Raw genomic sequence first — 23,642 nt, forward strand, 5'->3', positions numbered from 1 at the left:
CCCCAGCTTATAAAATATTTAGCTGACTTTATTCTACACTCATATCTTTTTCTTCTTCCTTGCCCTGGGTTTTTAAATACATTTTCTCCCCCCTTTTTTCTTCTACCGCTATTTTTTCTCCTGCCTCTCTTTTTAACAGCTTTCCCCGCAGTTGTCTTCTTGTCCTTCCTTTATTTTCTGGTCTCTTAACCTCCTTTTTGAAAAATGCAAACTTCAAAAAAACCTTTCCACATCATTGTCTGACTTTTGCCAATAAATATATGCTTTTTCCTTGTCTTTCTTTCACTTTTTACTTCTGTATCCTGCAGAGCACTGGGTAAGTACAGTCGGTTCCATTGAAATGTATTCTGATCCAAAAGCTTGTTTGTAATACATAAACTAGCAAAAAGTACAGTAATTCCTTGAAATACTTGCTTGAAATTTGTCTTCTTCGTTGGATTATTGAGGTCAATAGGTGACATGGTGTTTCCAAATTCCAAAATGCATTGTGATAGGTAAGTATATTTCAGTGATGGAGAACCTATGGCATCCATAGGTGGCACATGGAGCCATATCTGAGGGCACATGAAGCATTGCCCGATGTCAGCTCCAGCACACATGTGTGCTCTAACCCAGAGGTCCCCAACCTTTTTAGCACCAGGGACCGGCTTTAAGTTAGACGAGTTTTCCACGGCCCGGTGGGGGGGGGGCTTTGGTCATATGGGGGTGGGGTTATGGAGGGGTGGAGCTTAGTGACGCAGCCCTCCACACTTCTCCACAGGGCGGGGAGAATCAGGAGGCTCCTTTGGCGGCTGGGGGCTGCCTGGCTTTGTGATTTTGGCTGGGGGGGGAGTTAGGAAGGTCCTACTTCTCCCCCCCAGCCAAAAATTCAAAGCCTATCTGCTGGATACGGGCGATGAGTGGGACAGAGCGGCGCGGAAGCCTCTTGCAGCAGCTGCCACAGCCACCGGCTTCGGCGCTGTTCGTCCCGCCCATCGCCCGTATCCAGCAGAAGCTGCTGCCCGAGTGCTCTTGGCCGGCGGGATTTAAAGTGCTGGGGTGGGGGGTGTCCCAGTGGGAGGCGAAGCACTGGGGTGGGGGGGCTGTCAGGACACCCCCACCCCAGCACTTTGAATCCCGCCGGCCAAGAGCACTCGGGCAGCAGCTTCTGCTGGATACGGGCGATGGGCGGGACGAACGGCGCCGAAGCCGGTGGCTGTGGCAGCTGCTGCAAGAGGCTTCCGCGCCGCTCTGTCCCACTCATCGCCCGTATCCAGCAGATAGGCTTTGAATTTTTGGCTGGGGGGGGGAGAAGTAGGACCTTCCTAACTCCCCCCCCCAGCCAAAATCACAAAGCCAGGCAGCCCCCAGCCGCCAAAGGAGCCTCCTGATTCTCCCCGCCCTGTGGAGAAGTGTGGAGGGCTGCGTCACCGCCCGACGCCCCACCCCGTCCTGCATAATGTTCTCTGCCGGGAGGGCAGCGCCGCCACGGACCGGCTGAAAACCCCCAACGGCCCGGTCTCGGTCCGCGGACCGGCGGTTGGGGACCTCTGCTCTAACCAACTGATTTGGGGCCTTCTTTTCAGCCATTTTTGCTCTCCCCAGGGTTCAGGAAAGCCTCCTAAACTCTGGGTATAATGAAAAATGGCTCAATGGACCAACCTGAAGTTTGTTTCTGAACTTCTGGTTGGTCCATTGGGCCATTTTTTGCTCTCCCAGACTTCAAGAGGATTTCCTGAACTCTGAGGAGAGTGAAAACAGTGCAATGGGCTTACTGCAAGTCTGGAGGCTTCAGTGAGGCCTGTGCACATGCGTGAAGGGAAGCATAGAGGGGTTGTGCACATGTGCGGGGGCAGAGCAGGAGGGTTGGACACATGCATGGGGAGAGCATTGCATTATGGGTGTGGGCACGCGCATGTGCACCCTTTTGGCACTTGAGCAAAAAAGGGTTCTTCGTCACTGTTATATATATGAATAATCCTGGCTGAAAATGGTGTGGAAATGAGGTCCAATTTATTTAATTAAATAACAATGACAATGACAATGACAATGACAATGACAATGACAATGACAATGACAATAATGTATTAGACTTGTATAGGAATTAAATGGCAAACTGCTTTTTTTACAAAAGTATAATTATGAAGGTGGTGGACAAAGACCTCAAAGATCCCATTCTTAGTAACTCCTCAGATCAATCAGTTGTTGAGGGAAATGGAAGGACAGAACATTGTGTACAGTGGCTTGAGAACATAACATATATTGGCTTTGGTTCAACAAGAAAGGAGGGATAAAACTTGGCCAAAACTTCCGAGGACCCTGGCAGTAGCAGATTATCTAGATGTTTTTCTGTCAAGGTTCAGAGCGGTATTCAGTAGAGGGTTAGTGCTTCTGGGCGCCATCCATTAAACAGTGCCATTTTACAGGAACTAGTAAGTGTGATTTAATGGTGGGTCCTGTCTTTGGAATAATTTGAAGTGCGTTCATCCTTTTGACTTTTTACAAACTGCCTAAGATCTCATTGTTCTTCTAGGTTCTGAATTAGGAAGGGCATTGGCTTCTTGGCCTTATTTTCTAATCAACTGTCTTTTTTTTCTCTTCAATATTTTGTTTAATCTGAACACACACACACACACACACATACACCCATTTGCTATGCAGTTGGGTAACTTCAAAACTGAAGGAAACAAATAAATAAATAAAATTATAAAATGTTTTACAGTGAATTCTGTCAGAATTATAAGGCCCAGTTTCTCTCAGGATGAAGAGAATAACAGCAGTTGCAGTGGTCTTTGGTAAGTGCGTGCTATTTTTTAATCTCTGCTTTATTTGTTACTCCATAGTTTAGAAAATTAAAATCAGGCAGATAAATCAAAGAATCTCTGACAATTTGTAATTTAAGTACTCATAGTAAATTGGATAATGTGAAAATTAAACATAAACTAGGAAGGGCATTGGTTATTGAAACGGATGTCCAAGTGCCGCCTCTATGTTGGTTGGGGCAGGCAGGATTCCCTTGGGTACTATTTGTTGGGGATCAAGGGAAAGGGAGGGTTTTGCCTTCTCTTTCTGCTCAAGATCCCCATGTACAATTGGTGGGCCACTGTGTGTGACACAGAATGCTGGACTCGATGGGCTTTGGCCTGATTCAGCATGGCTCTTCTTATGTTCTTATTAAAAAACTGAGACAATGACAACATTTATAGAAAATCTTATTATTTCACTTAGAGAATTGAAAGAAAGCTATAAATAATCCCAGAAAATAATTCAGCAGACGAATGTTTAATTTCATGAGAGACAGTATTGTATTTTTTTTATATATACTTATCTATTTTGCCTTAGTTTTGCTGCTGACTTGGGTATATGCTACTAAAGAAACTACAAAGAGGAACAGGAAATCCAAACAATGTAAGTAAACAAAACAATGTAAATGCATAATCTCAATTTAGACTCTCCTTCATGTCTCTTGTGAAAGATATTGCAAAGCTGGCTCCAAGAATACACATTCTGTTCAAATGATGTAGCCTCCAATATCTTCCGTTTACAGTAATCATAATTCTCAGCTAAGCTATTCCCACTTAAACAGCTTCCCAGCCCTGTTCTGACTGGTGCAAGCTGCTTTTGTTTCTAATGCATCATTTACTCTGAAACTCTTTTTGTGTGCCAGATGCTTCTTCTTTTTCCCTTCAGAGTAAATAATATTATTTCAGGTTTAGGAAAGATCTACTAATTGTGAACAAAAAAAAAAGACACATGACAAGATGAGGCTAGGCAAAGGATGGGGGAAGAAATCTAATCAAATGTAATTTGCAACAGCATCATTCACTTCAGGTAAACCTATGATGACAATTAGGACCAGAATCTTGGTCACTAAGCAATTCATTTTTTAAGTTAGTCATCATATCACTGAAGCCAACTTTAAAACCACTTTTATTGCAGTTGTTAAGCAAGGACTTAAATGGACTGCAAGGTGTGGTAGAGGACAGGCAGGTCTGGAGGAACGTTGTCCATGGGTTTGTGATGGGTTGGACATGACTTTGCAACCAACAACAACAACAAGCAAATGCTGTGGTCATTAAGTGAATCCACAGTTTTTAAACATATCCGATTTCCCCAGTTGAGTTTGCTTGTTGGAAAATTTATTGGAACCACGAAATCTTTACTTATGCTTGGTAAAATAAAGCTGTCACTGATGTAGTGAATATTCAAGGGCCCATCTATTAATAACTATGGCATTTAGAAAATTTAAGTTTGTATGTGAGAGTTGTAAATGGCAAAGAGCATTTAATGAATAAAATGAAAGAAGAAAGAAAAATGGCTGCTAAGAGAAAGAAGAAGGATGTACAGTAATACAAAGTGGCCTGATCTTCTACAGTGGAGTCAATAAATACAGTATATGCAGGGAACTGATGGTTTAATTATGAAGCAATGCTAGGCTGGAAGTAATGCCAAATGTAGGAAATAGAATGTTATTTCTGGCAACTCCTAAACTGTCAACACCTCTGAAAGAGGAAATAATAAAAATCATCTCAACTTTTCTTGTCTATATAAATATCAACATTAGAAAGATTATAAATCACATAGGCCCTAATCTATATGTCAAATGTCTCTAAGTAGTCTACAGGCAATTATTTAACATTCTATTTGGAAAGTTAAAGATAGAATTTACCATCTTCTACATGAAGTGATGCAGTCATAATGTGATGGCAGAACATATGATTTGCATGTAAAGGATCTCATGTTTAATCTCAGCATCCCTAGCTAGATTGGAAAAACCGTTGCTAGAAATTGTGGAAAGCCAGCAATCTGAATTAACTGGGGCTTGACATTTTCAGATGCTGTATTATGCAGTGGTATAGGCCTAAAAATCAACAGACACATTCATGAACTCACAAGTTTGCTAAATCTTTCAAAATTTTATCAACAGCATCTTGAATATCTTTACTAGAAAGAAGTCAGAGAAGTTACAAAGAACTAGTATAGAGAAGCTCCCTGAAGATGAGCTCCAGCACAAATCCAAACACTTGGAAAACTAAACCTCTGGACCCAGTGATTGATCCAGAGGTGGGTTGCTGCCAGTTAGGATCAGTTCTTTAGAACCGATAAGAGAAATTTGGTGTTACTTGCCTAACTGGCAGTGATGACTGTCAGTACACATTCTTGAACTGGTCCTCCATTCACTGCAGATTGCAACAAAACCCCTCTGCGCATGCGCAAAGGCTTCTGCACATGTGCAGAAAATCATTTCTGGAAAGTGTGCTTCCATGAATTTCTGCCATGATGCAAACTGGTGGGGAAGATAAGTAGAGGTTAGAACCCACCCTTGGACTGATCCAGATTGGATCCTGAATATCTTTTCTCTATTAGTGGTCTAAGGTTTTCACTTAAAAACCTGACATTCTCTCTCTCAAATGATAGTGAAATGTTTTTCAGGGGATTAAGACAAATAAACAAGAACCCAACATTTTCATTTGGAGGGAAATCAGAGTTAGGAAGATTTAAGTGGACTATGTACATTCCACAAGACAAGGAGTTAATAAACTGATATAAAGCCTACATAGAACCAATCCAGTTTTTCTTCAGCTAACTGAATTGCCAAGATGATGCTTAGCTAAACTAATATGCTTATAAAATATTGTTTTTCTTGGAAGCTAATAATTACAGTGATACCTCGAGATACGAGTTTAATTCGTTCTGGACCTGGGCTCTTAAGTCGAGCAGCTCTTATCTCGAACGACTTTTCCCCATAGGAATTAATGTAAATAATTTTAATTGGTTCCAGCCCTCAAAAAACTCACAAAGTTAGTCTAAATTATGCAGAAAGACATGTTTTTAATGAAGAAATGTACATGTACATATAAATGAATAATGAAGTTTCTTTCACTTAACTTGTAAACTTTCTTAAACTTTTAAATTTACATATGTTCAACTTCTCTGCCACCCAATCCTGTAGGACAGAGGTCCCCAACCCTTTTTGCACCAGGGACCGGCTTTAAGCGATCAAGAGAGGAATGGGTGAATGAATGGACGGAGGGTGGGAAGGAAGGAAGGAAAGAGGGAAGGGACAGGAACAGAGGAAGGAAGCAAGGAAACTTATGAAAGGGGAGAGTAAGAGAGGAATGAGTGAAGGGAGGGAGGGAGGGAGGGAAGAAGGTGGGAAGGAGAAAGAAAAGAAGAAATAGAGGAAGGGAAGGTAAAAGAGAGAAAGAAAAAGAGCAAGAAAGAAAGAAAGAAAGAAAGAAAGAAAGAAAGGGGGAAGGGACAGGAACAGAGGAAGGAAGCAAGGAAACTTATGAAAGGGGAGAGTAAGAGAGGAATGAGTGAAGGGAGGGAGGGAAGAAGGTGGGAAGGAGAAAGAAAAGAAGAAATAGAGGAATGGAAGGTAAAAGAGAGAAAGAAAAAGAGCAAGAAAGAAAGAAAGAAAGAAAGGGGGAAGGGACAGGAACAGAGGAAGGAAGCAAGGAAACTTATGAAAGGAGAGAGTAAGAGAGGAATGAGTGAAGGGAGGGAGGGAGGGAAGAAGGTGGGAAGGAGAAAGAAAAGAAATAGAGGAAGGGAAGGTAAAAGAGAGAAAGAAAAAGAGCAAGAAAGAAAGCTGCAAGCACCCCCCGAGCCCCCCAGGCCGGCTGCAACCTTTTAAAACACGCGCGCCGCTTCGCAGCTGTCTCCTGAAGCCGAACGCGGAAGTTAGCATTTGGCTTCAGGAGACAGCTCCTTGGCGCTTGTATCTCGAATTTGGGCTTGTAAGTAGAACAAAAATATCTCTCCCCTCCCAGCTCTTATCTCGAGTTGCTCTTAAGTAGAGCAGCTCTTATGTCGGGGTTCCACTGTATAGCATTGGTTTTATTTCCACTGTTCAACATAATAACTGCAGAATAAGAAACAGCATAGTGATCTCCAATGCAAATTCAAATCAGATTATGTCTCTTTATGAAATTGTTTATATGAAAACTTTGCTCATATTTCTGTAATAATCTAGATCCTAGAATTTTCCAGATATGCTTGGATGATAATTCTTTGAATTCCTAAGCTAATAGTATTACATTTTGGGAGTTAAAATCCCAATGTATCTGAAAAGCTAAAAGATCTGATAAATTTGATAAACGTATATCAAATTGCTAGATTATAGTAATTATATATGGAAATAGATTGCAGCAATTATATATGGAAATAAATACATACTGGTAATTCAAATATTATTTGTTTTGATGTGAAATCAATAAGGTGGACAAGATTATTACAGTACCTTATTTCACTGAATATTAGGCAATTTGGAACGTGTGAAAGAGTAAACTCCTTGGAGATACCCTGCAGTTGGGGTATTTATTATTTTTCATTATTAAGGGTTCAGTGCTGAATATCTGAGTATTTTAAAAGTGGCATAAACGCACATGAATAATAGACCCAATTGCTAGCATTTCTTTGTTTTCTGCAAAGCCTTTGAGCCAGATTATACTAAAGCATAACATTCAACTTTTATCTTCTCAGCTGTTCCACAGATTGAGTGTGCCATCAAAGCTGCAAAGATCATCAACCCAGAATTTATTGCTAAGTGTCCTTTGGGATGTCAGGATGTTAAATATCGGGTTTATGGCACTGATATCTATGCTTCTTTTTCCAGTGTTTGTGCTGCTGCTATTCACAGGTCAGCAGAACTGATCTTTAATTCAAAATAACACCCAAACTCAAAAAGAAAGATATGGAAAGCAATGGAAACTGCAGTTTAATGTTTCCAAATGTAAAATAATGCACTTGGGGAAAAGGAATCCTCAATCTGAGTATTGTATTGGCAGTTCTGTATTAGCAAATACTTCAAAAGAAAAGGATTTAGGGGTAGTGATTTCTGACAGTCTCAAAATGGGTGAACAGTGCAGTCAGGCGGTAGGGAAAGCAAGTAGGATGCTTGGCTGCATAGCTAGAGGTATAACAAGCAGGAAGAGGGAGATTATGATCCCGCTATATAGAATGCTGGTGAGACCACATTTGGAATACTGTGTTCAGTTCTGGAGACCTCACCTACAAAAAGATATTGACAAAATTGAACGGGTCCAAAGACGGGCTACAAGAATGGTGGAAGGTTTTAAGCATAAAACGTATCAGGAAAGACTTAATGAACTCAATCTGTATAGTCTGGAGGACAGAAGGAAAAGGGGGGGACATGATCGAAACATTTAAATATATTAAAGGGTTAAATAAGGTCCAGGAGGGAACTGTTTTTAATAGGAAAGTGAACACAAGAACAAGAGGACACAATTTGAAGTTAGTTGGGGGAAAGATCAAAAGCAACATGAGAAAATATTATTTTACTGAAAGAGTAGTAGATCCTTGGAACAAACTTCCAGCAGACGTGGTAGATAAATCCACAGTAACTGAATTTAAACATGCCTGGGATAAACATATATCCATCCTAAGATAAAATACAGAAAATAGTATAAGGGCAGACTAGATGGACCATGAGGTCTTTTTCTGCCGTCAGACTTCTACGTTTCTATGTTTCTATATTAGCATGCTCAATACTAGCAATAAATGTAAGAGTCAGAACAGGGTACGTTTCTTTTTTCCTCACCAAAAATTTTGTATAACCTTCAAAAGATAGGAAAAATAAGATTAGGAAATAAAATGTAGGCTATAGCTAAACCTGTAAAAACAACGATCATGAGTAGAGTTCAGGTTAGTGTGTCTTAATGTATATTTAGAGGGTAGAAAGTAGGTCTTCTTTAATTTCCCTGAGTGAGCAAAAGAGCAACTTTTGCAAAAGGATATGGATTTGTGATGGAAATAACTGTAGATCTGAGAAAATTGCACAGTTAAAAATAGATTGATGATATTTCCACAAATTTATACTGGGAAATGATAGTAATACTGGGAAGTAATAAACCTTCCCTCTGGGATATGATCAACCAGAATTTTTTGGAAATGCCAGGGTAGAAGATATCTTTTAAGAAACCACAGAACCGTCTTCTTACACATTAGGCTTAACTTATCTAAATGTCTACTAATACTTACGTAGAACAGAGAGGGTTTTTTGGGTGTATTCTGACTACAGAATTATTCTTACGCTTAGAATTATCAAATGGATTTAGGATTGCATACAGGAGTTAATACACAATTTGGTACACTTGAAAGAATAACAAACCAAGTTCCAAAAACAATTAGCATTAGATTCATGTGGAGGCCATCTGAAAAATCATATGTGCCATAGCATCTAGAATATCATGATGTCACTTCCTGGTTTCAATGAAGACCTAGAGATGCTTTTTAAGATAAGGTTCCACATAAAAGAAAGGGCTAGAAACAGTTATTCCAAGTGGACTGAATTTATATGTATTGAGCTTGTAATTCAATGATCACTTAGAGCTCTGGTAAATTAACAATCATGATATCAATCTGTTACTTTTACAGTGGAATTATTGACAACTCTGGGGGGAAAGTCTTAGTTCAAAAAGTTGCTGGTCAATCTGGCTACAAGGGTAGTTTCTCCAATGGAATCCGCTCACTTTCATTACCACGATGGAGAGAATCCTTCATACTTTCAGGTAAATTTCTTCCTTCCTTTCCCTTTCCCCTTTCTATATGTCATTTGTCATTATTTAAAAACTTACAAAACCCTGGGAAACTTTGATGTGAGAGATAGCAAATAAAAGTTATAAAGTAATTAGGAATTGTTTTTGCTATTGTTCAAATTATTAATTTATTAAAAACCAAATTAGCATTTTATTTGTTTGTTTGTTTGTTTGTTTGTTTATCTACCTACCTACCTACCTACCTATCTATCTATCTATCTATCTATCTATCTATCTATCTATCTATCTATCTATCAGATTTGTATGCCGCCCCTCTCCGTAGACTCGGGGCAGCTAACAACAATAATAACACAATATAAACTCTTACATGGAATATTTGGATATTATTTTGACAACTACCAATATTTTCTTTTAGGCTTGTTTTCAAATATAGAGATCTATTTTTACTGCTCATCAAAGCAATAAGAAATATGGTGATATTTACATATATTCCTTGTTAGCATTTATTCATATAAATAGTAAAAGTTCAGCATTTTGTCTTGGATGTTTCAGGCAAAACTTCACCATGAATAAATTGCATATGGTTTATATGGCATTAGCAGCTGTTTTTACTACATAACATTTTTAAAGTGAATTTAAGAAAGAATGATGGTACTTAAGGACTAATTAGCCTTTTTCCAGATATAAGATATATTTATATCTAATGTAAGAACAGCAAGCTAAACATTTTGCTGTACGTAGAAATGTTGCTGTGAAAAAAGTAAATGAAATTTAAATCAACAAATCCCGGGCGTCCCCAAAGGTCAGTAAGATTGGTTTCAAACATGTCTGCTTCATTATTGAGAAAGGGGGGTAGAAATGTTCAATTTTAAAAGAGTACAACTTCAACTGCAAATTATGTCACTGCATTTCCAAATAGAAAAACAATAAGACAGAAATAAATTTAAAGGAAGAAAAAAGGTAATAGAAAATAATAGCAATAAAAAAGCTTAAACAATTTAATTCCTTCTGCAATATCAATAACAAATTGGGAGTTAAATTAAGACTGTAGGACAGTCTGGAGGACAGAAGGGAAAGGTGAGACATGGTCGAAACATTTAATTATGTTAAAGGGTTAACACTTCAGGAGAGAAGTGTTTTTAATAGGAAAGTGAACACAACAACAAGGGGGCACAATCTGAGGTTAGTTAGGGGAAAGATTAGACGTAACGTGAGAAAATATTATTTTACTAAAAGAGTAGTAGATCCTTAGAACAAACTTCCAGCAGACGTGGTTGGTAAATCCACAGGAACAGAATTTAAACATGTCTGGGATAAACATATCCATCCTAAGATAAAATATAGGAAATAGTATAAGGGCAGACTAGATAGACCATGAGGTCTTTTTCTGCCTTCAATCTTCTATGTTTCTATATTTCTGTATTATGTCAGTATTCAAGACCAAACATTTCCAAATATTAAGCCTAACTTTGGAGATGATGAGTGTCTTCCAGATGAGTTTAGAAAATTGAAACAAGCATGTGACTATTTTTAGTTTCTATATTTTAAAAAACAAAACAAAAAAACCTTAGTGCAATTTACTTTTACTTTTCTTAGCAGCTTCTTCAGTAAACTTTCTCCAGCAAATTGACTTTTATTTTTGGCTCTCTCGTGATAATAACAGATGGCTAGAAGACTATAAAAACATTACGTAACCACCACTTTGGAAAATAAGAGGGTAAATAAAACAGCTCCCATTCAAATGTTCAAATAGGATCTGGTTTAGAGGTAGGGGGCAGCAATTCAATGTGGCTGATGAATATTTAGTAGGTTCATAAATTTATATTATATATATTCAGTGAAGGGATATCAAAAATTTTACTACCACACTGTGGGCGTGGCTTATACAGGATGCCCTGCATTTTCTTTCAACATCTTTCAGTATAAATTGGGTGCTCTGGGGTGGCGCTCCATTTTCGCTACCCACTGTGTTCCACCCTCCGTCCTGGCAGTAGCCTACCCCTGTATATATTATATTATATATAATGATGATGATATCCAATATGTGTGTGTGTATGTGTGTGTGTGTATATATATATATATACACACTGTATATACAGACTGCATTCGCCGCTGATTGGTTTCCGGATGCAATTCAAAGTGTTGGTTATGACCTATAACGCCCTACATGGCATCGGACCAGATTACTTACAGGACTTCCCCCTGCCACATGAGTTCCAGCGACTGGTTAAGTCCCACAGAGCCTTCTCCAGGTCCCGTCAACTAGGCAATGCCATTTTGCAGGGCCTAACAGAAGAGATTTCTCCGTGGGGCCTCCAGCCCTCTAGAATTAACTTCTCCCAGAGATTTGAACTGCCTCCAGCCTCCTCAGCTTCTGTAAGAGCCTGAAGAATCTTTGTATTGATTTTATTACGTAAGCCACCCTGAGTCCACTGAAGAAGGGCGGCCTAGAAATCAAAACAAACAAACAAACATATGTAACATCATTGAATACGAGTGCCCAGTTCTTGATATACCATGCACAGCTGATGGAGCTCTCAACTCCTTACTTGCTGGCTTAAAATTGTAGGTCCTTTTATGATCATCGTGTTGTGAACCGCCAGTAGCCCATGCAGCTGATAGTGGATCCAGCCTGAGAACAGGCCCATGTGGTGATGCACCAGCAGCCTGTGCAGCTGGCACCTGAGTTGGACAGTGAAGAGGCTGGAGGGGACTCAGTGCCAGAGGCAGAGATTCAGCCAGGGCCTTCAGAACCTCTAGCATCTCTCACCAGTGATGAGGAAAGAGAGGAGAGTCCTCTTCTTAATGCATGGGTATGCAGAGCTGCCAAAAGGCAGGAATTGTTCCTCAGGAGGAGATCTCCTGGGGGGTAAGGCTTGGAACTCATTGGCCATTCCCCTAGCCCAGTGATGGCTAACCTTTTTTTCCTTGTGCCCATACCCATAATTCAATGCTTGGAGAGGACAACAACAGCTTCCCCTGCCCCCCCGGAGGCCCTCTGGAGGCTGGGAACTGCCTGTTTCCCAACTTCAGGTGGGCCCAGTAGGCTAGTTTTTCGCCCTTCTCAGGCTCCAAAGGCTTCCCTGGAGCTGAAGGAAGGTTAAAAACATCCTCCAAATCCCCCCAGAGGCTCTCTGGAAGCCAAACACGCCCTCCCACCTCTGTGTGAACAAAAAATCTGCTGGCCAGCACACACATAGACGTTGGAGCTGAGCTAGGGCAATGGCTCATGTGCCAGCAGATATGGCTCCACGTGCCACCTCTGGCACCTGTGCCAAAGGTTCCCCATCACTGCCCTAGTCTGTTTAAGGGATAATAACAACAGCAAAACATTTGGAGGAAACATTCATTTGTTCATGTGCCTTCAAGTTTTGAAAACGTCTGCTCAGCTCTTCTTATCTGTTTGGGCCTTCTTCCTGTGGATTGCTTCTAGGCATTTTGCCAACCCTTGTAAGCTTCTTGCTATATCCAAGACCTTTTGCTTAGCCTTTAATTTATGAGTTAATGGACTTATGAAGCTGTTAATACAGTTTAATTAACAGCTGGTTTTTCAGAAAAAACAGCTTTAACTTGTGTTTGTGTATGTAGTAATTATTAATAGTTGTTCTTGAAGAAACAAATCTTTTGACCAATGTAGTATCTGTTGCATTCTTGGTGGTCCATAGCTGGAGCAGAACACATCTCTTCACTGACCATAGATTTCTGTTTTGTTTTCTTTAGAAGGCAAGCCCAAAAAAGGTGTGCAGTACCCATCAACTCTGACCTATTCATCTTCTGAAAGCACAGTCACTAAAGGTAAGTGATGGATTTTCTGCTAGAGTGTGTATTATTGTTTTCCCACATATGAATCCATGTTGTGATTATTTGGGTTAAGAACTTGAGCAGGATCAGTTTGTAACCATATTTATGCAAAAATTATATTATAAATGTTTCTTTAATGCCCTTTTCTGTATGCATCACTTAGCATGGCAGGTTTTTCTTTTTTTAAAAAATATTGTGCAAATGAGTTCCTGGTAATTATAAACTGACTAGGGTTTATGCCAGGGGTGGGCTTCAAAAATTTAGCAAGGGGTTCTCTGCCTTGTTGCTGGGTGGGTGTGGCCATGGTGGATATGGCCTAATCCAGGGATAGGCAAAGTTGGCTCTTCTATGACCTGTGGACCTCAGCTCCCAAAACTCCTGAGCTAGCATTACTGGCTAGGAATTCTGGGAGTTGAAGTCCACAAGTCACATAAGAGCCAATTTTGCCTACCTCCTGGCCTACTCGGCCTCCTGCACCATGACAGGGGGGGCACATTTTTGCCCTTCCTGTCTGGAGGCTTTTCTCAAGCCTCTGGGAAGGCAAAAATGGCCCCAGGCTCTGGAGATCCTCTTGAGGCAACAAACAGGCCCATTTCCAGCCTTCCTGAACTTCCGATAGGCCCATTTTTTGCCTTCCCCGAGCCTCCGCATGCCCCCTGAACTTACCTGCGTCCAAAATGGGCCATGTGAGGACTTCTAAGAGAGGCAGGCAGGGTAGGCGGGGTCAGCCAGCAGTGGGGTTTGGGGCTCTCCGAACTGCACAGAATCTTAGCTAGAGGCTCCCTAACCACTGTGAACCCCCAGCAACACACCCCTGGTTTAGGCCCTGAGAAATACAATTCAAGGATTGATGTTGCTCTGTCTCTCCTCATATCTTACAGCTGCAAATGTAGGGTCATCCTCCTACTCTCATCATCAAAGCCTTGAACCAACTCATGTAGCAAAGATACAAGATCCTATTTCTAGGAATGTGCTTTTAATAATATTGTGGCTGCAATACCCTATGTTAACCTTTTTGGTTTATTTTTTTTCCTTGTTGAATATAATGTAATTCATTTTGTATTTGGAATCTTCTGCTAGTGTATATGGTATGTTCAAATTATTTGTGATCAAGATTTTAAACATGTCATTTTGTGGTTCTTGGTCTTTGCTTGGAATGCTAGAGGCCAAGGATTTGTTCTATCTTTCTAGCTTTGGAATTAATACTGTAAAAATGTTGTTTGGTTCCTTTCCGATGGTTCCTGCTTTTGAGGTGAGTTTTCCAGCATGTTTTGAAGTATAATTTAATGCATGATGTTCAGGCATAGGCAATCTTCATCGTGATGATACTGTTCTCATTTATATCTGCAATGCAAGTGATTGAGCTATTTTTGACACAGTTGTACAGCTTCTCTGGGCTGCCTCTTTTCATCCTACTAAATATTTTTTTAAAAGAACTGTTTTGACAATTTATCCAACTGATGACTGTGACATCAATTGGATAAAGATCAAGGCTTGTTATAAATAAAAATGAAGCATTCTAAATTTTATATTAAAAACTTACACTTCAGCATTTCTTTGAAACCCCGCCAATCTTTCTTTCTTGTTTATTTATTTATTTATTGTTTGTTTGTTTGTTTGTTTGTCTGACGTCTATGCCGTCCTTCTCAACCGAGTCAACCTTGGCCAATCATTGCAGAATTCACTTTTATTAAAAGCAATGTCAAGTTCTTAATAATTGCACTTGGAAAATGTGCCCCTTTTGACATTATAATTAGTTGCAATCAGCCAGATGTGTAGGCTGGGTTTGGCATGTTTATCCACTATGGAGTCTTCTCAAGAACCAGTGGTAAAATGCAAACAATTCGGCCCTGTACAGGTGTACCGGTAGTGACAGCTGTAGATGGTTTGGAGAACCGGTAGCGACAGCAGTACAAGGCTACACCCACTAGCCCAGATGTCACCATTTTCTCTTTTTTAACCTTCTGTGCATGCACAAATCCTCCTGCACATGCGCAGAGGGTGAATTAGCATGCGCTTCCGAACCAGTCAGGAAGGTAAATATATTTCACTGCTGCCAAAGATCCAGTGGTGAGGTGCAAATAATTTAACAACCAGTTTTCTGCCCTAATGAACAGGTGGGTGTGGCTTGGGTGGGCGTGGCCAGGGGGCACAAAAGCCCTTGGCCTCCTGCAGCACTCTGCCAGCCAAAATGGGGCAAAATGTGGGCTTTGCTTTGTGACATCCAGATCCAATGAGCAAGGGGTGTGAACTGCACAGGAAATACACTTTTGTTTAGTTATGAAGAAATGCCTCCAAAGTCAGTTGTACACTAACTGTAGACTGATGTTTAGCTACACACCTTCTCAGCAAAGAGCACATTTTGAAGCTCCAGGTAAAGAGGATTCATTTTAGGATGAGTAACCACAGTTTGCATGTTGGAAGTTCCTAAAGGAATGCTGGGAAACGCTGTATTTTAAAGAACATTTGAGGGAGGGGTGCAGAATAGCCCTTCTCTGTTCAAGGCTGTAGAGACTCAGCACAAATCAAAACACTTTTTGTGAAGCAAATGATCAACACTGACAAGGTAAGCCACTAGTATAGGAAAATAAGAACAAATTCCACTCCCTTCTAATACTGATGATGTTACCTACCGTGTTTCCCCGAAATTAAGACACTTTCTTATATTAATTTTTGCTCCAAAAGTTGTGCTAAGTCTTATTTTTGGGGGGTTATTTTTGTCAAATAAGACAAATTCACAGGCAGAAAAGCTGACACCCCCAAAGAAAGTGTACCGTACGGTACACTGATTACAGTACAGCACCTGTCAGTATGGCACCCACACACACAAACGACGGCACTTATATGGTACAACAGTATACTCCCGCTATTGCAGCTTCCAGAGGAACTACAGTCTACGCACTGTAGTGGAGACTGTAATGGCGGTGAGACAGCAGCAGACTGTGTCTGCTGTACTGGATGGTACAAAGCGATGGAAGGGGCCATCAGGGGACGCCACATTATTACGGTACCGCTATGAACAGCTTTGAATGGTACTGTATGTTTTTCCACTGTACCATATGTAAACTTGACTACGCCTTATTTTTTGGGGGGTGCCTTATATTAGCAAATTCTGCAAAACCTCTGACATGCCTTACTTTCGGGGTACATCTTATTTTCGGGGAAACAGGGTAGTTTGGTAAAGAAACATCTGCAAGAAAACCATCCAGCTCAGAGAGCACCAAGAAACCCAGAGTTCAATCCTGAATTCTCCATTTGAGAGGTTGGGCGGGGCTACATTCGGTGTATAAGACCCAAATTTTCACCCTCTTTTAGAGGCGGAAAGGTGCATGTTATACTCCAAAAAATATGGTATATATACACATATACAAACATAGTACATTTGTTTATTATATTGTTTTTACTAAAAAGGGAAATCTTGATACAAAATACTTTGAAAGCACAAACAATCTGTTGCAAATGAAGGTGCTGGTTCACTGCTGGACTGCTGAGCAGAGTATCTTTCTCATGGTTTTGGCAAAGTTATGAGGGACTAATGACCTTCTCTTAGTCCTAGATCTATGTAGATGACATTGTATCTTCATTTACAGCCAGCCCTAAACTACAGCTGAAATCTAACCTAATTATGTTAGCTGGCTCATATGGAGAGCAAAGTTATTAAAGAAAGTGGTTTTTTTAAAGTGAGATGCTATTTTTTAACCTTAATGTAGGAAATTCATTACGGAAAGGATCTCAGACAACTACTGCTCCACTACCAGCCACACGTGGTGCCACTCACACATTCAAACGCTTTACCACCACAACCGAAATTGTCAGCACAACTCCAAAGACACCCACCACTTCAACCACCATTGCACCAACGACCTTCACCAAAGTGACAACAGTTACAGTGGCAAAGCCTCTCATTGCAGTGCACAAGGTCAGGGATCTGGGTGAGTGGAATGAGAAGAGCTTCACAATCTAGCTTTTAATAACCCCATTCGATTGGGCAACTGTACAAATTTGTTAGATCTGCCTCCTCATCACCATTCTCATCTCATTTCATCATCTCATCTCAAGACATGTCAATGTGTGGCCTTTCAGATGTTACTAAAATTTTATTTGTCATGACCTCAATCCTGTAACATCTAGACAGCCATATGTTGTCCATTTATTTTAAAAGTTTTTGAACTAGAGGCTAATATAGAGGCTACAAAAAGATATTGATAAAATTGAACGGGTCCAAAGATGGGCTACAAAAATGGTGGAAGGTCTTAAGCATAAAACGTATCAGGAAAGACTTAATGAACTCAAATCTGTATAGTCTGGAGGACAGAAGGAAAAGGGGGGACATGATCGAAACATTTAAATATGTTAAAAGGTTAAATAGGCGAGTCTTTGGAGAGGGGCGGCATACAAATCTAAATAATAATAATAATAATAATAATAATAATAATAATAATAATAATAATAATAATATATTTTTTTAAAAAAAGGTTCAGGAGGGAAGTTTTTTCAATAGGAAAGTGAACACAAGAACAAGGGGGCACAATCTGAGGTTAGTTGGGAGGAAAATTAGAAGTAAAGTGAGAAAATATTATTTTACTGAAAGAGTAGTAGATGCTTGAGACAAACTTCCAGCAGACGTAGTTGGTAAATCCACAGTAACTGAATTTAAACATGCCTGGTATAAACATATATCCATCCTAAGACAAAACACAGGAAATAGTATAAGGGCAGACTAGATGGACCATGAGGTCTTTTTCTGCTGTCAATCTTCTATGTTTCTATATTCTTAATGATTTGTTTATATGCATTCAATATAGACAGAGTTGGTTGCATAAAATAAAATTGAACATGGACTTTTGCTCTCAATTTTTTACCTGAATACCTCAGAAGGTTCTGGCTCCGCTTTGGAAAAAGATTTTTCAGAGCCAGAACAGTCTGAGGTAGGACATCTTCCTCTTCTTCCCTTTGAAAAACAGGGCTGAAAAAAGTTATGACACAGCTTTCTGTTCAATCTTTTCCCAGCTGTGAACTAGTCCTGTGCTGGAGAACATGGAGGTTCTATCAACCACCTGAGACCAGGGCTTCTTCCGTTTCAACCTTCCATTTCAACTTCCCAGATTACTTTCCTCCATTTCCCCATCTCTCTTACATAGTTTTCGTTTGGAATTTCACATGGATGTCATTGGCATCAAGCTCACTGCCAAACAATGTGCTAGCCACAGACTCATCAGAAGACTACCCCAAGAGCAAGAGTTGAGTGGGGACCTCCCTTAGCAACTCAATGTCTTATTTCATTTCACAACTTCTTTCCCTGTAGGGATCAACCATCCCTTCTGCATTATTGCTAAGAAAATTGAATGGTTGTGTTCATGAAGTCACCAAGAGGTGAATAATATATCCAAAACTACTTAGGCCAGGGGTAGGCAAAGTTGGCTCTTCTATGACATATGGACTTCAACTGCCAGAATTCCTGAGCTAGCATGATTGGTTCAGGAATTCTGGGAGCTGAAGTCCACAAGTCATAGAAGAGCCAGCTTTGCCTACCCATGACCTAGGCTGATATAGTTATGCTTTAACTCTTTTTCCCTGCTGCCCCCATCAGCTTGTTTCACACACTACTATCCTTGTGTTTTTGTACTAAGTAGTAAGATATTTTCTTATTCATTTTTAGGCTCTAGCAATGTCCATCCAGTTTATTCAGCAGTGGCGGCAGCAGCAGCATCAAGTAAGTACCAGCACAGGATATGGCTTTACTGAAATCACAGTACTCTCAGGTGTACCCTGAAAGCAAATATTAATAAAACCAATTACCTATTTTAAATTGATTTCATCCAGTAGAGAAGAAAGTAGAGAAGAAAGTACTGAAATTTCAATTATAATATAGCAATAGTACTTAAATCTATATACTGCTTTATATGTTTTATAGCCCTCTCTATGTGGCTCTAAATCAGCTTACTGCCCCCAACAATCTAGATCTTCATTTTACTGATTTCAGAAGGATGGAAGGCTGAGTCAATCTTGAACGAGTCAGAATCGAACTCCTGGCAGTTGGCAGAATTAGCCTGCAATACTGCATTCTAACCACTGCAGTATCACAGGTCTAGTGTAAAAGATTAAAACAAAAATTTTCAACTTTCAAAGTGGTAAATTCAATCCTTTAAAAACACTTTTTAACATGTTTGCAAAATTTCAAATAAATTATTCTATCTCAATTCCGATTTTAGGGCAAGTTCAAGCTGCACAAGGAAGAACTCAGAATCAAGGTATGTACTAATTAAATGGATTTTTTAATTAAGAGAAAGTTAAAGTTTATTAATTAACTTATCAGTAAAACATTTTAAAGCTTGTAGCTACACAAGTAACAAAACTATTCTTGATCTTAAAATAGATAAAGCTTTTATTTGAAATTTTTTCTTAGGAAAAAACTCATATTCCTAAAAGTAAAACTATCTCAATATATTAGCTTTTGAATAAGTTCCTTATTATTTCCTAGCAAATTTTCAAAACTATTTAATATGATTGAGCCAAATTTAAATAGCTTCATCTTAGTAGCTCTGTATTAATATAGAGGCAATTTTATGTCCATTAAGTATGCTCTCAAGTAATAATTGAAAACCCTACACCAATTAAACCTTAGTTTGGTTTGAACAAGAATCTATAATCAATTATATCAACCCTAGTAGGTTGATAAGTCAAAAAATCAACTCTATAGGAAAGCAAAAATAGAGTAGCCGAACATGTGAACAAAGGCAAAACTACCAAATATAGCAAACAAGCAATTAAAATAAATAAGACATCCCTCTATTTCTCTCTAAAATTTTAATCTATGGCTTCAAATTTTGCAATGGTTTTGGGGAAAATATCTTAGCATTAAAATTTGCTACTTGCAAAATAGGAGAAGATCCTCTACTACAGGTAAGACACAAACTGTCTCTCCAAGTTCATGTTACAACTCCAAGGATTTTTGTGACACCAAAAATGCCTCTCAAAATAAACTTAACACAGGGTTTGTTTTACTAGTACATGCTCTGCTATTTTCATTATTTCAGCAAAGTTGATTTCATGTTTTTATTTATTTTTTATTTATTTATTTTGTCCAATACACAATAAGGGTTTTAGTGGGTATATATCTATATACACATAGTAAAATACATGATGAAGGTTATAGAGGAGATACTCATAGTAAAATATATCTAAGAAAGAATAGAATAGAAGCTATAGAAATAGAACATATCAATGAAAGAATAGAAGAAGAGATATAGGAATAGAAGAAAGGTATAGGAGATATAGGAGAGCAATAGGACAGGGGACGGAAGGCACTCTAGTGCACTTGTACTCGCCCCTTACTGACCTCTTAGGAATCTGGATAGGTCAACCATAGATAATCTAAGGGTAAAGTGTTGGGGGTTTGGGGATGACACTATGGAGTCCGGTAATGAGTTCCACGCTTTGACAACTCGGTTACTGAAGTCATATTTTTTACAGTCAAGTTTGGAGCGGTTAATATTAAGTTTAAATCTGTTGTGTGCTCTTGTGTTGTTGTGGTTGAAGCTGAAGTAGTCACCAACGGGCTTAAGATGAAAGAGTTTGAATAATAATTTTGTTTGTCCTTTGTCTATAACAGCTACTGAAAGAGATGCATGGAAGTCTGGATCAAGCCTTTTGGATGCAGGTAAAAATCTCTCCACAAAGACTATTGAGCAGCAACAATGTACAACAAGTGTGCATATATCATGTATGCAGGAAACATAAGCATTTATTTTTGTTAAGGTGAAGTTCCTTACATAGGATGATGAGATAAGATTCTTTTGAGTCTTGTGTTCCACTCAGTTCATAAAATTACAGTGGTACCTCTACTTAAGAACTTAATTCGTTCCGTGACCAGGTTCTTAAGTAGAAACGTTTGTAAGCAGAAGCAATTTTTCCCATAGGAATCAATGTAAAAACAAATAATGTGTGCAAACCCATTAGGAAAGAAATAAAAGCTCGGAATTTGGGTGGGAGGAGGAAGAGGAAGAAGAGGAGGAAGACAGTCACTGCCAAAGGAAGAAGGTGAGGTGAGGAGAATCAAAAAAATCCAAAACTTTAAGGCTTAAAAAAAAAAAGAGGTGGTGAGGAGGAACATGCACCTCCCATACACCCGGTGCAAGGCTGCCTCCCATACACTGAACCAGAGAGAGAAACCCAGGGGGAAAGGCAGGAAACTGGCCGGGCCTTTGTGCTGCTCACAAATTTCCTGGGAAATTTTTCCAGGCTCGGGTTCTTAAGTAGAAAATGGTTCTTAAGAAGAGGCAAAAAAATCTTGAACACCCGGTTCTTATCTAGAAAAGTTCTTAAGTAGAGGCGTTCTTAAGTAGAGGTACCACTGTATATGCAAATTAAGGCACATAAGCAAATATATCAGATAATGTGAAATAGTAAATTGAAGTGCTTTGAATTAGATTTGTACTATCCACTCTTGATCAGCTGGTCAATTTTCATTTATGGATCCCCACTGAAAAAGTACTTTCAGGCACACAGAATGATTTCATCCAGTGCATAAGATAAAATGAGATCATTCTGGGTTTCCTGCTTTCAGTGATAGTTTCACATTACAAATTACTGCCTGATGTTGGAAATACACAAAGAGAGTATGCAAGCAAACAAAATTCTTGAATTTGTGTTTGGTTATTGTTGGTTTTGTTTCTTTGTTTTAGCCAAAGAATCCACTGATATTCAGATCATTTTAGAAGATTGTCAGTACAATCTGTACAAGCCGACAGATAATTCATGATGGATTAAAAAGTGATTCATTGCAAAAAGAATTTCCATCTTAGATAAGAGGGAGTTACCACGATGGAGGATTTCCAAGAGACCAGAATGCAATACAAAGTTGGCCCAGTGATTGTTTGATGGGTGCCAATTATCATTTCAAAGAGAATTATTTTTAGTTAGTATGAGACAACTGTTGCCTGAATAGAGATTTAATGAGCCTGGACAGCTGTGACGATCTGCTGGTGAAAAAGCTTAATTAGCTTGCCGCAAAGTCCCACGTCAATGAGCCGAGATTCTCAGGACTTGACAATGCCATTTTAAAGCAACCCTGGGAACTTGCAGGCCTCCTTGGAAACAGCAACCTTTTCAGTCAGCTCTGAGAAATGCACGTTGGGTGGCCTTCCTATTCTGAGGTTGCTGGTACTTAGGCTTTTAAGGCAACATGGGAAGCCCTGTCTTTGATTTGGTGAAGCTGATAGATTTTGTTGGGTTGGTCAGATCAACCGTTTGTTTAGTGCTGACTTGTGGACTTTAAAAAAAGTTAAGCAGAAAAAATGAACTAATTATTTTGACAACTGGACAGGATAGATTATAGAAAGAAGAAAGTCATGTTGTAGCTTTAAAGAAAGAAGTAGATCTGTAATTTTAGTCATAACTGCTGTAAAAAAGATAAGAAGCCGTTTGTTGTTGTTTTTCTTTCTTTTCTACACTGCTCAAAAAAAATAAAAGGAACACTTAAACAACACAACACAGTAGTACCTCCAGATACGAGCTGCTCCACATGCGAGTATTCCAAGTTACAAGCCACGACGGGAGCAAAATTTCTGTTCCAGACCCGAGCTCAAATTCGGGAAAAGAGCCGAGCTTCCACTAGGTGGCGCAAGAATCCTTGCTTCTGGTTATCTCCGCAATGGAAAAACAAAGTCTAAAGCCATTTGTTCCAGATACAAGTTGATCGACATACGAGCTCCGTTCTGGAACGGATTAAACTCGTATCTAGAGGTACTACTGTATAACTCCAAGTAAATCAAACTTCTGTGAAATCAAACTGTCCACTTAGGAAGCAACACTGATTGACAGTCAATTTCACATGCTATTGTGCACATTCAACTTTGTACAGAATGAAGTATTCAATGAGAATATTTCATTCATTCAGATCTAGGTGGTATTCTTTGAGTGTTCCCTTTATTTTTTTGAGCCATAGATTTTTCTCCTACCTTTTTCTTTCCTTTATTTGCACTTTAGCTTTCTCTTTTATTTTCTCCAACTCCCTCCCTTCTCACCAGTGGTTGGTTGCTCCTGGTTCAGCCCAGTTCGGCGAACGAGAAGCAGTAGTGGTGGCAGGAGTCTCCGCCCACCCAACCTGGATGCTTCTGCACATGTGCAGAAGCATTGCACGCGTGAGCACACATGAGCAAACCGGTAGTGACAGGATTTACAACCCACTACTGCTTCTCATTCTATTTTAGTTTGAATGGATTTTTCCTCTTGCTCTTAAAACTTTCCATAAAATTACATTTTAAAAAGAGAGAGTCGTGTCTTTGATAATGCAAACAGAGTTGGTGAAAATAATTTTTTTAAAGCCTCAATTCTCCA

The 23,642-nt window shown here is 39.4% G+C and overlaps 1 protein-coding gene across 1 annotated transcript in view; it reads left to right on the plus strand.

Annotated features, from left to right (window-relative positions):
• Positions 1-2,699: 2,699 nt before the first annotated feature.
• Positions 2,700-23,642, plus strand: part of VIT (vitrin) — a 39,291-nt gene continuing 18,348 nt past the window's right edge. The window contains exons 1-9 of the mRNA XM_070734118.1: positions 2,700-2,774; positions 3,322-3,387; positions 7,468-7,624; positions 9,382-9,515; positions 13,224-13,298; positions 17,015-17,236; positions 18,964-19,017; positions 19,517-19,555; positions 20,917-20,964. Of these exons, the coding sequence (XP_070590219.1) occupies positions 2,741-2,774; positions 3,322-3,387; positions 7,468-7,624; positions 9,382-9,515; positions 13,224-13,298; positions 17,015-17,236; positions 18,964-19,017; positions 19,517-19,555; positions 20,917-20,964 (829 nt within the window). The 5' untranslated portion in view covers positions 2,700-2,740. The remainder of the gene's footprint in view (positions 2,775-3,321; positions 3,388-7,467; positions 7,625-9,381; positions 9,516-13,223; positions 13,299-17,014; positions 17,237-18,963; positions 19,018-19,516; positions 19,556-20,916; positions 20,965-23,642) is intronic.

The sequence above is a fragment of the Erythrolamprus reginae genome, chromosome 1 (assembly GCF_031021105.1).
Source record: "Erythrolamprus reginae isolate rEryReg1 chromosome 1, rEryReg1.hap1, whole genome shotgun sequence".
Classification (NCBI taxonomy): Eukaryota; Metazoa; Chordata; class Lepidosauria; order Squamata; family Dipsadidae; genus Erythrolamprus; species Erythrolamprus reginae.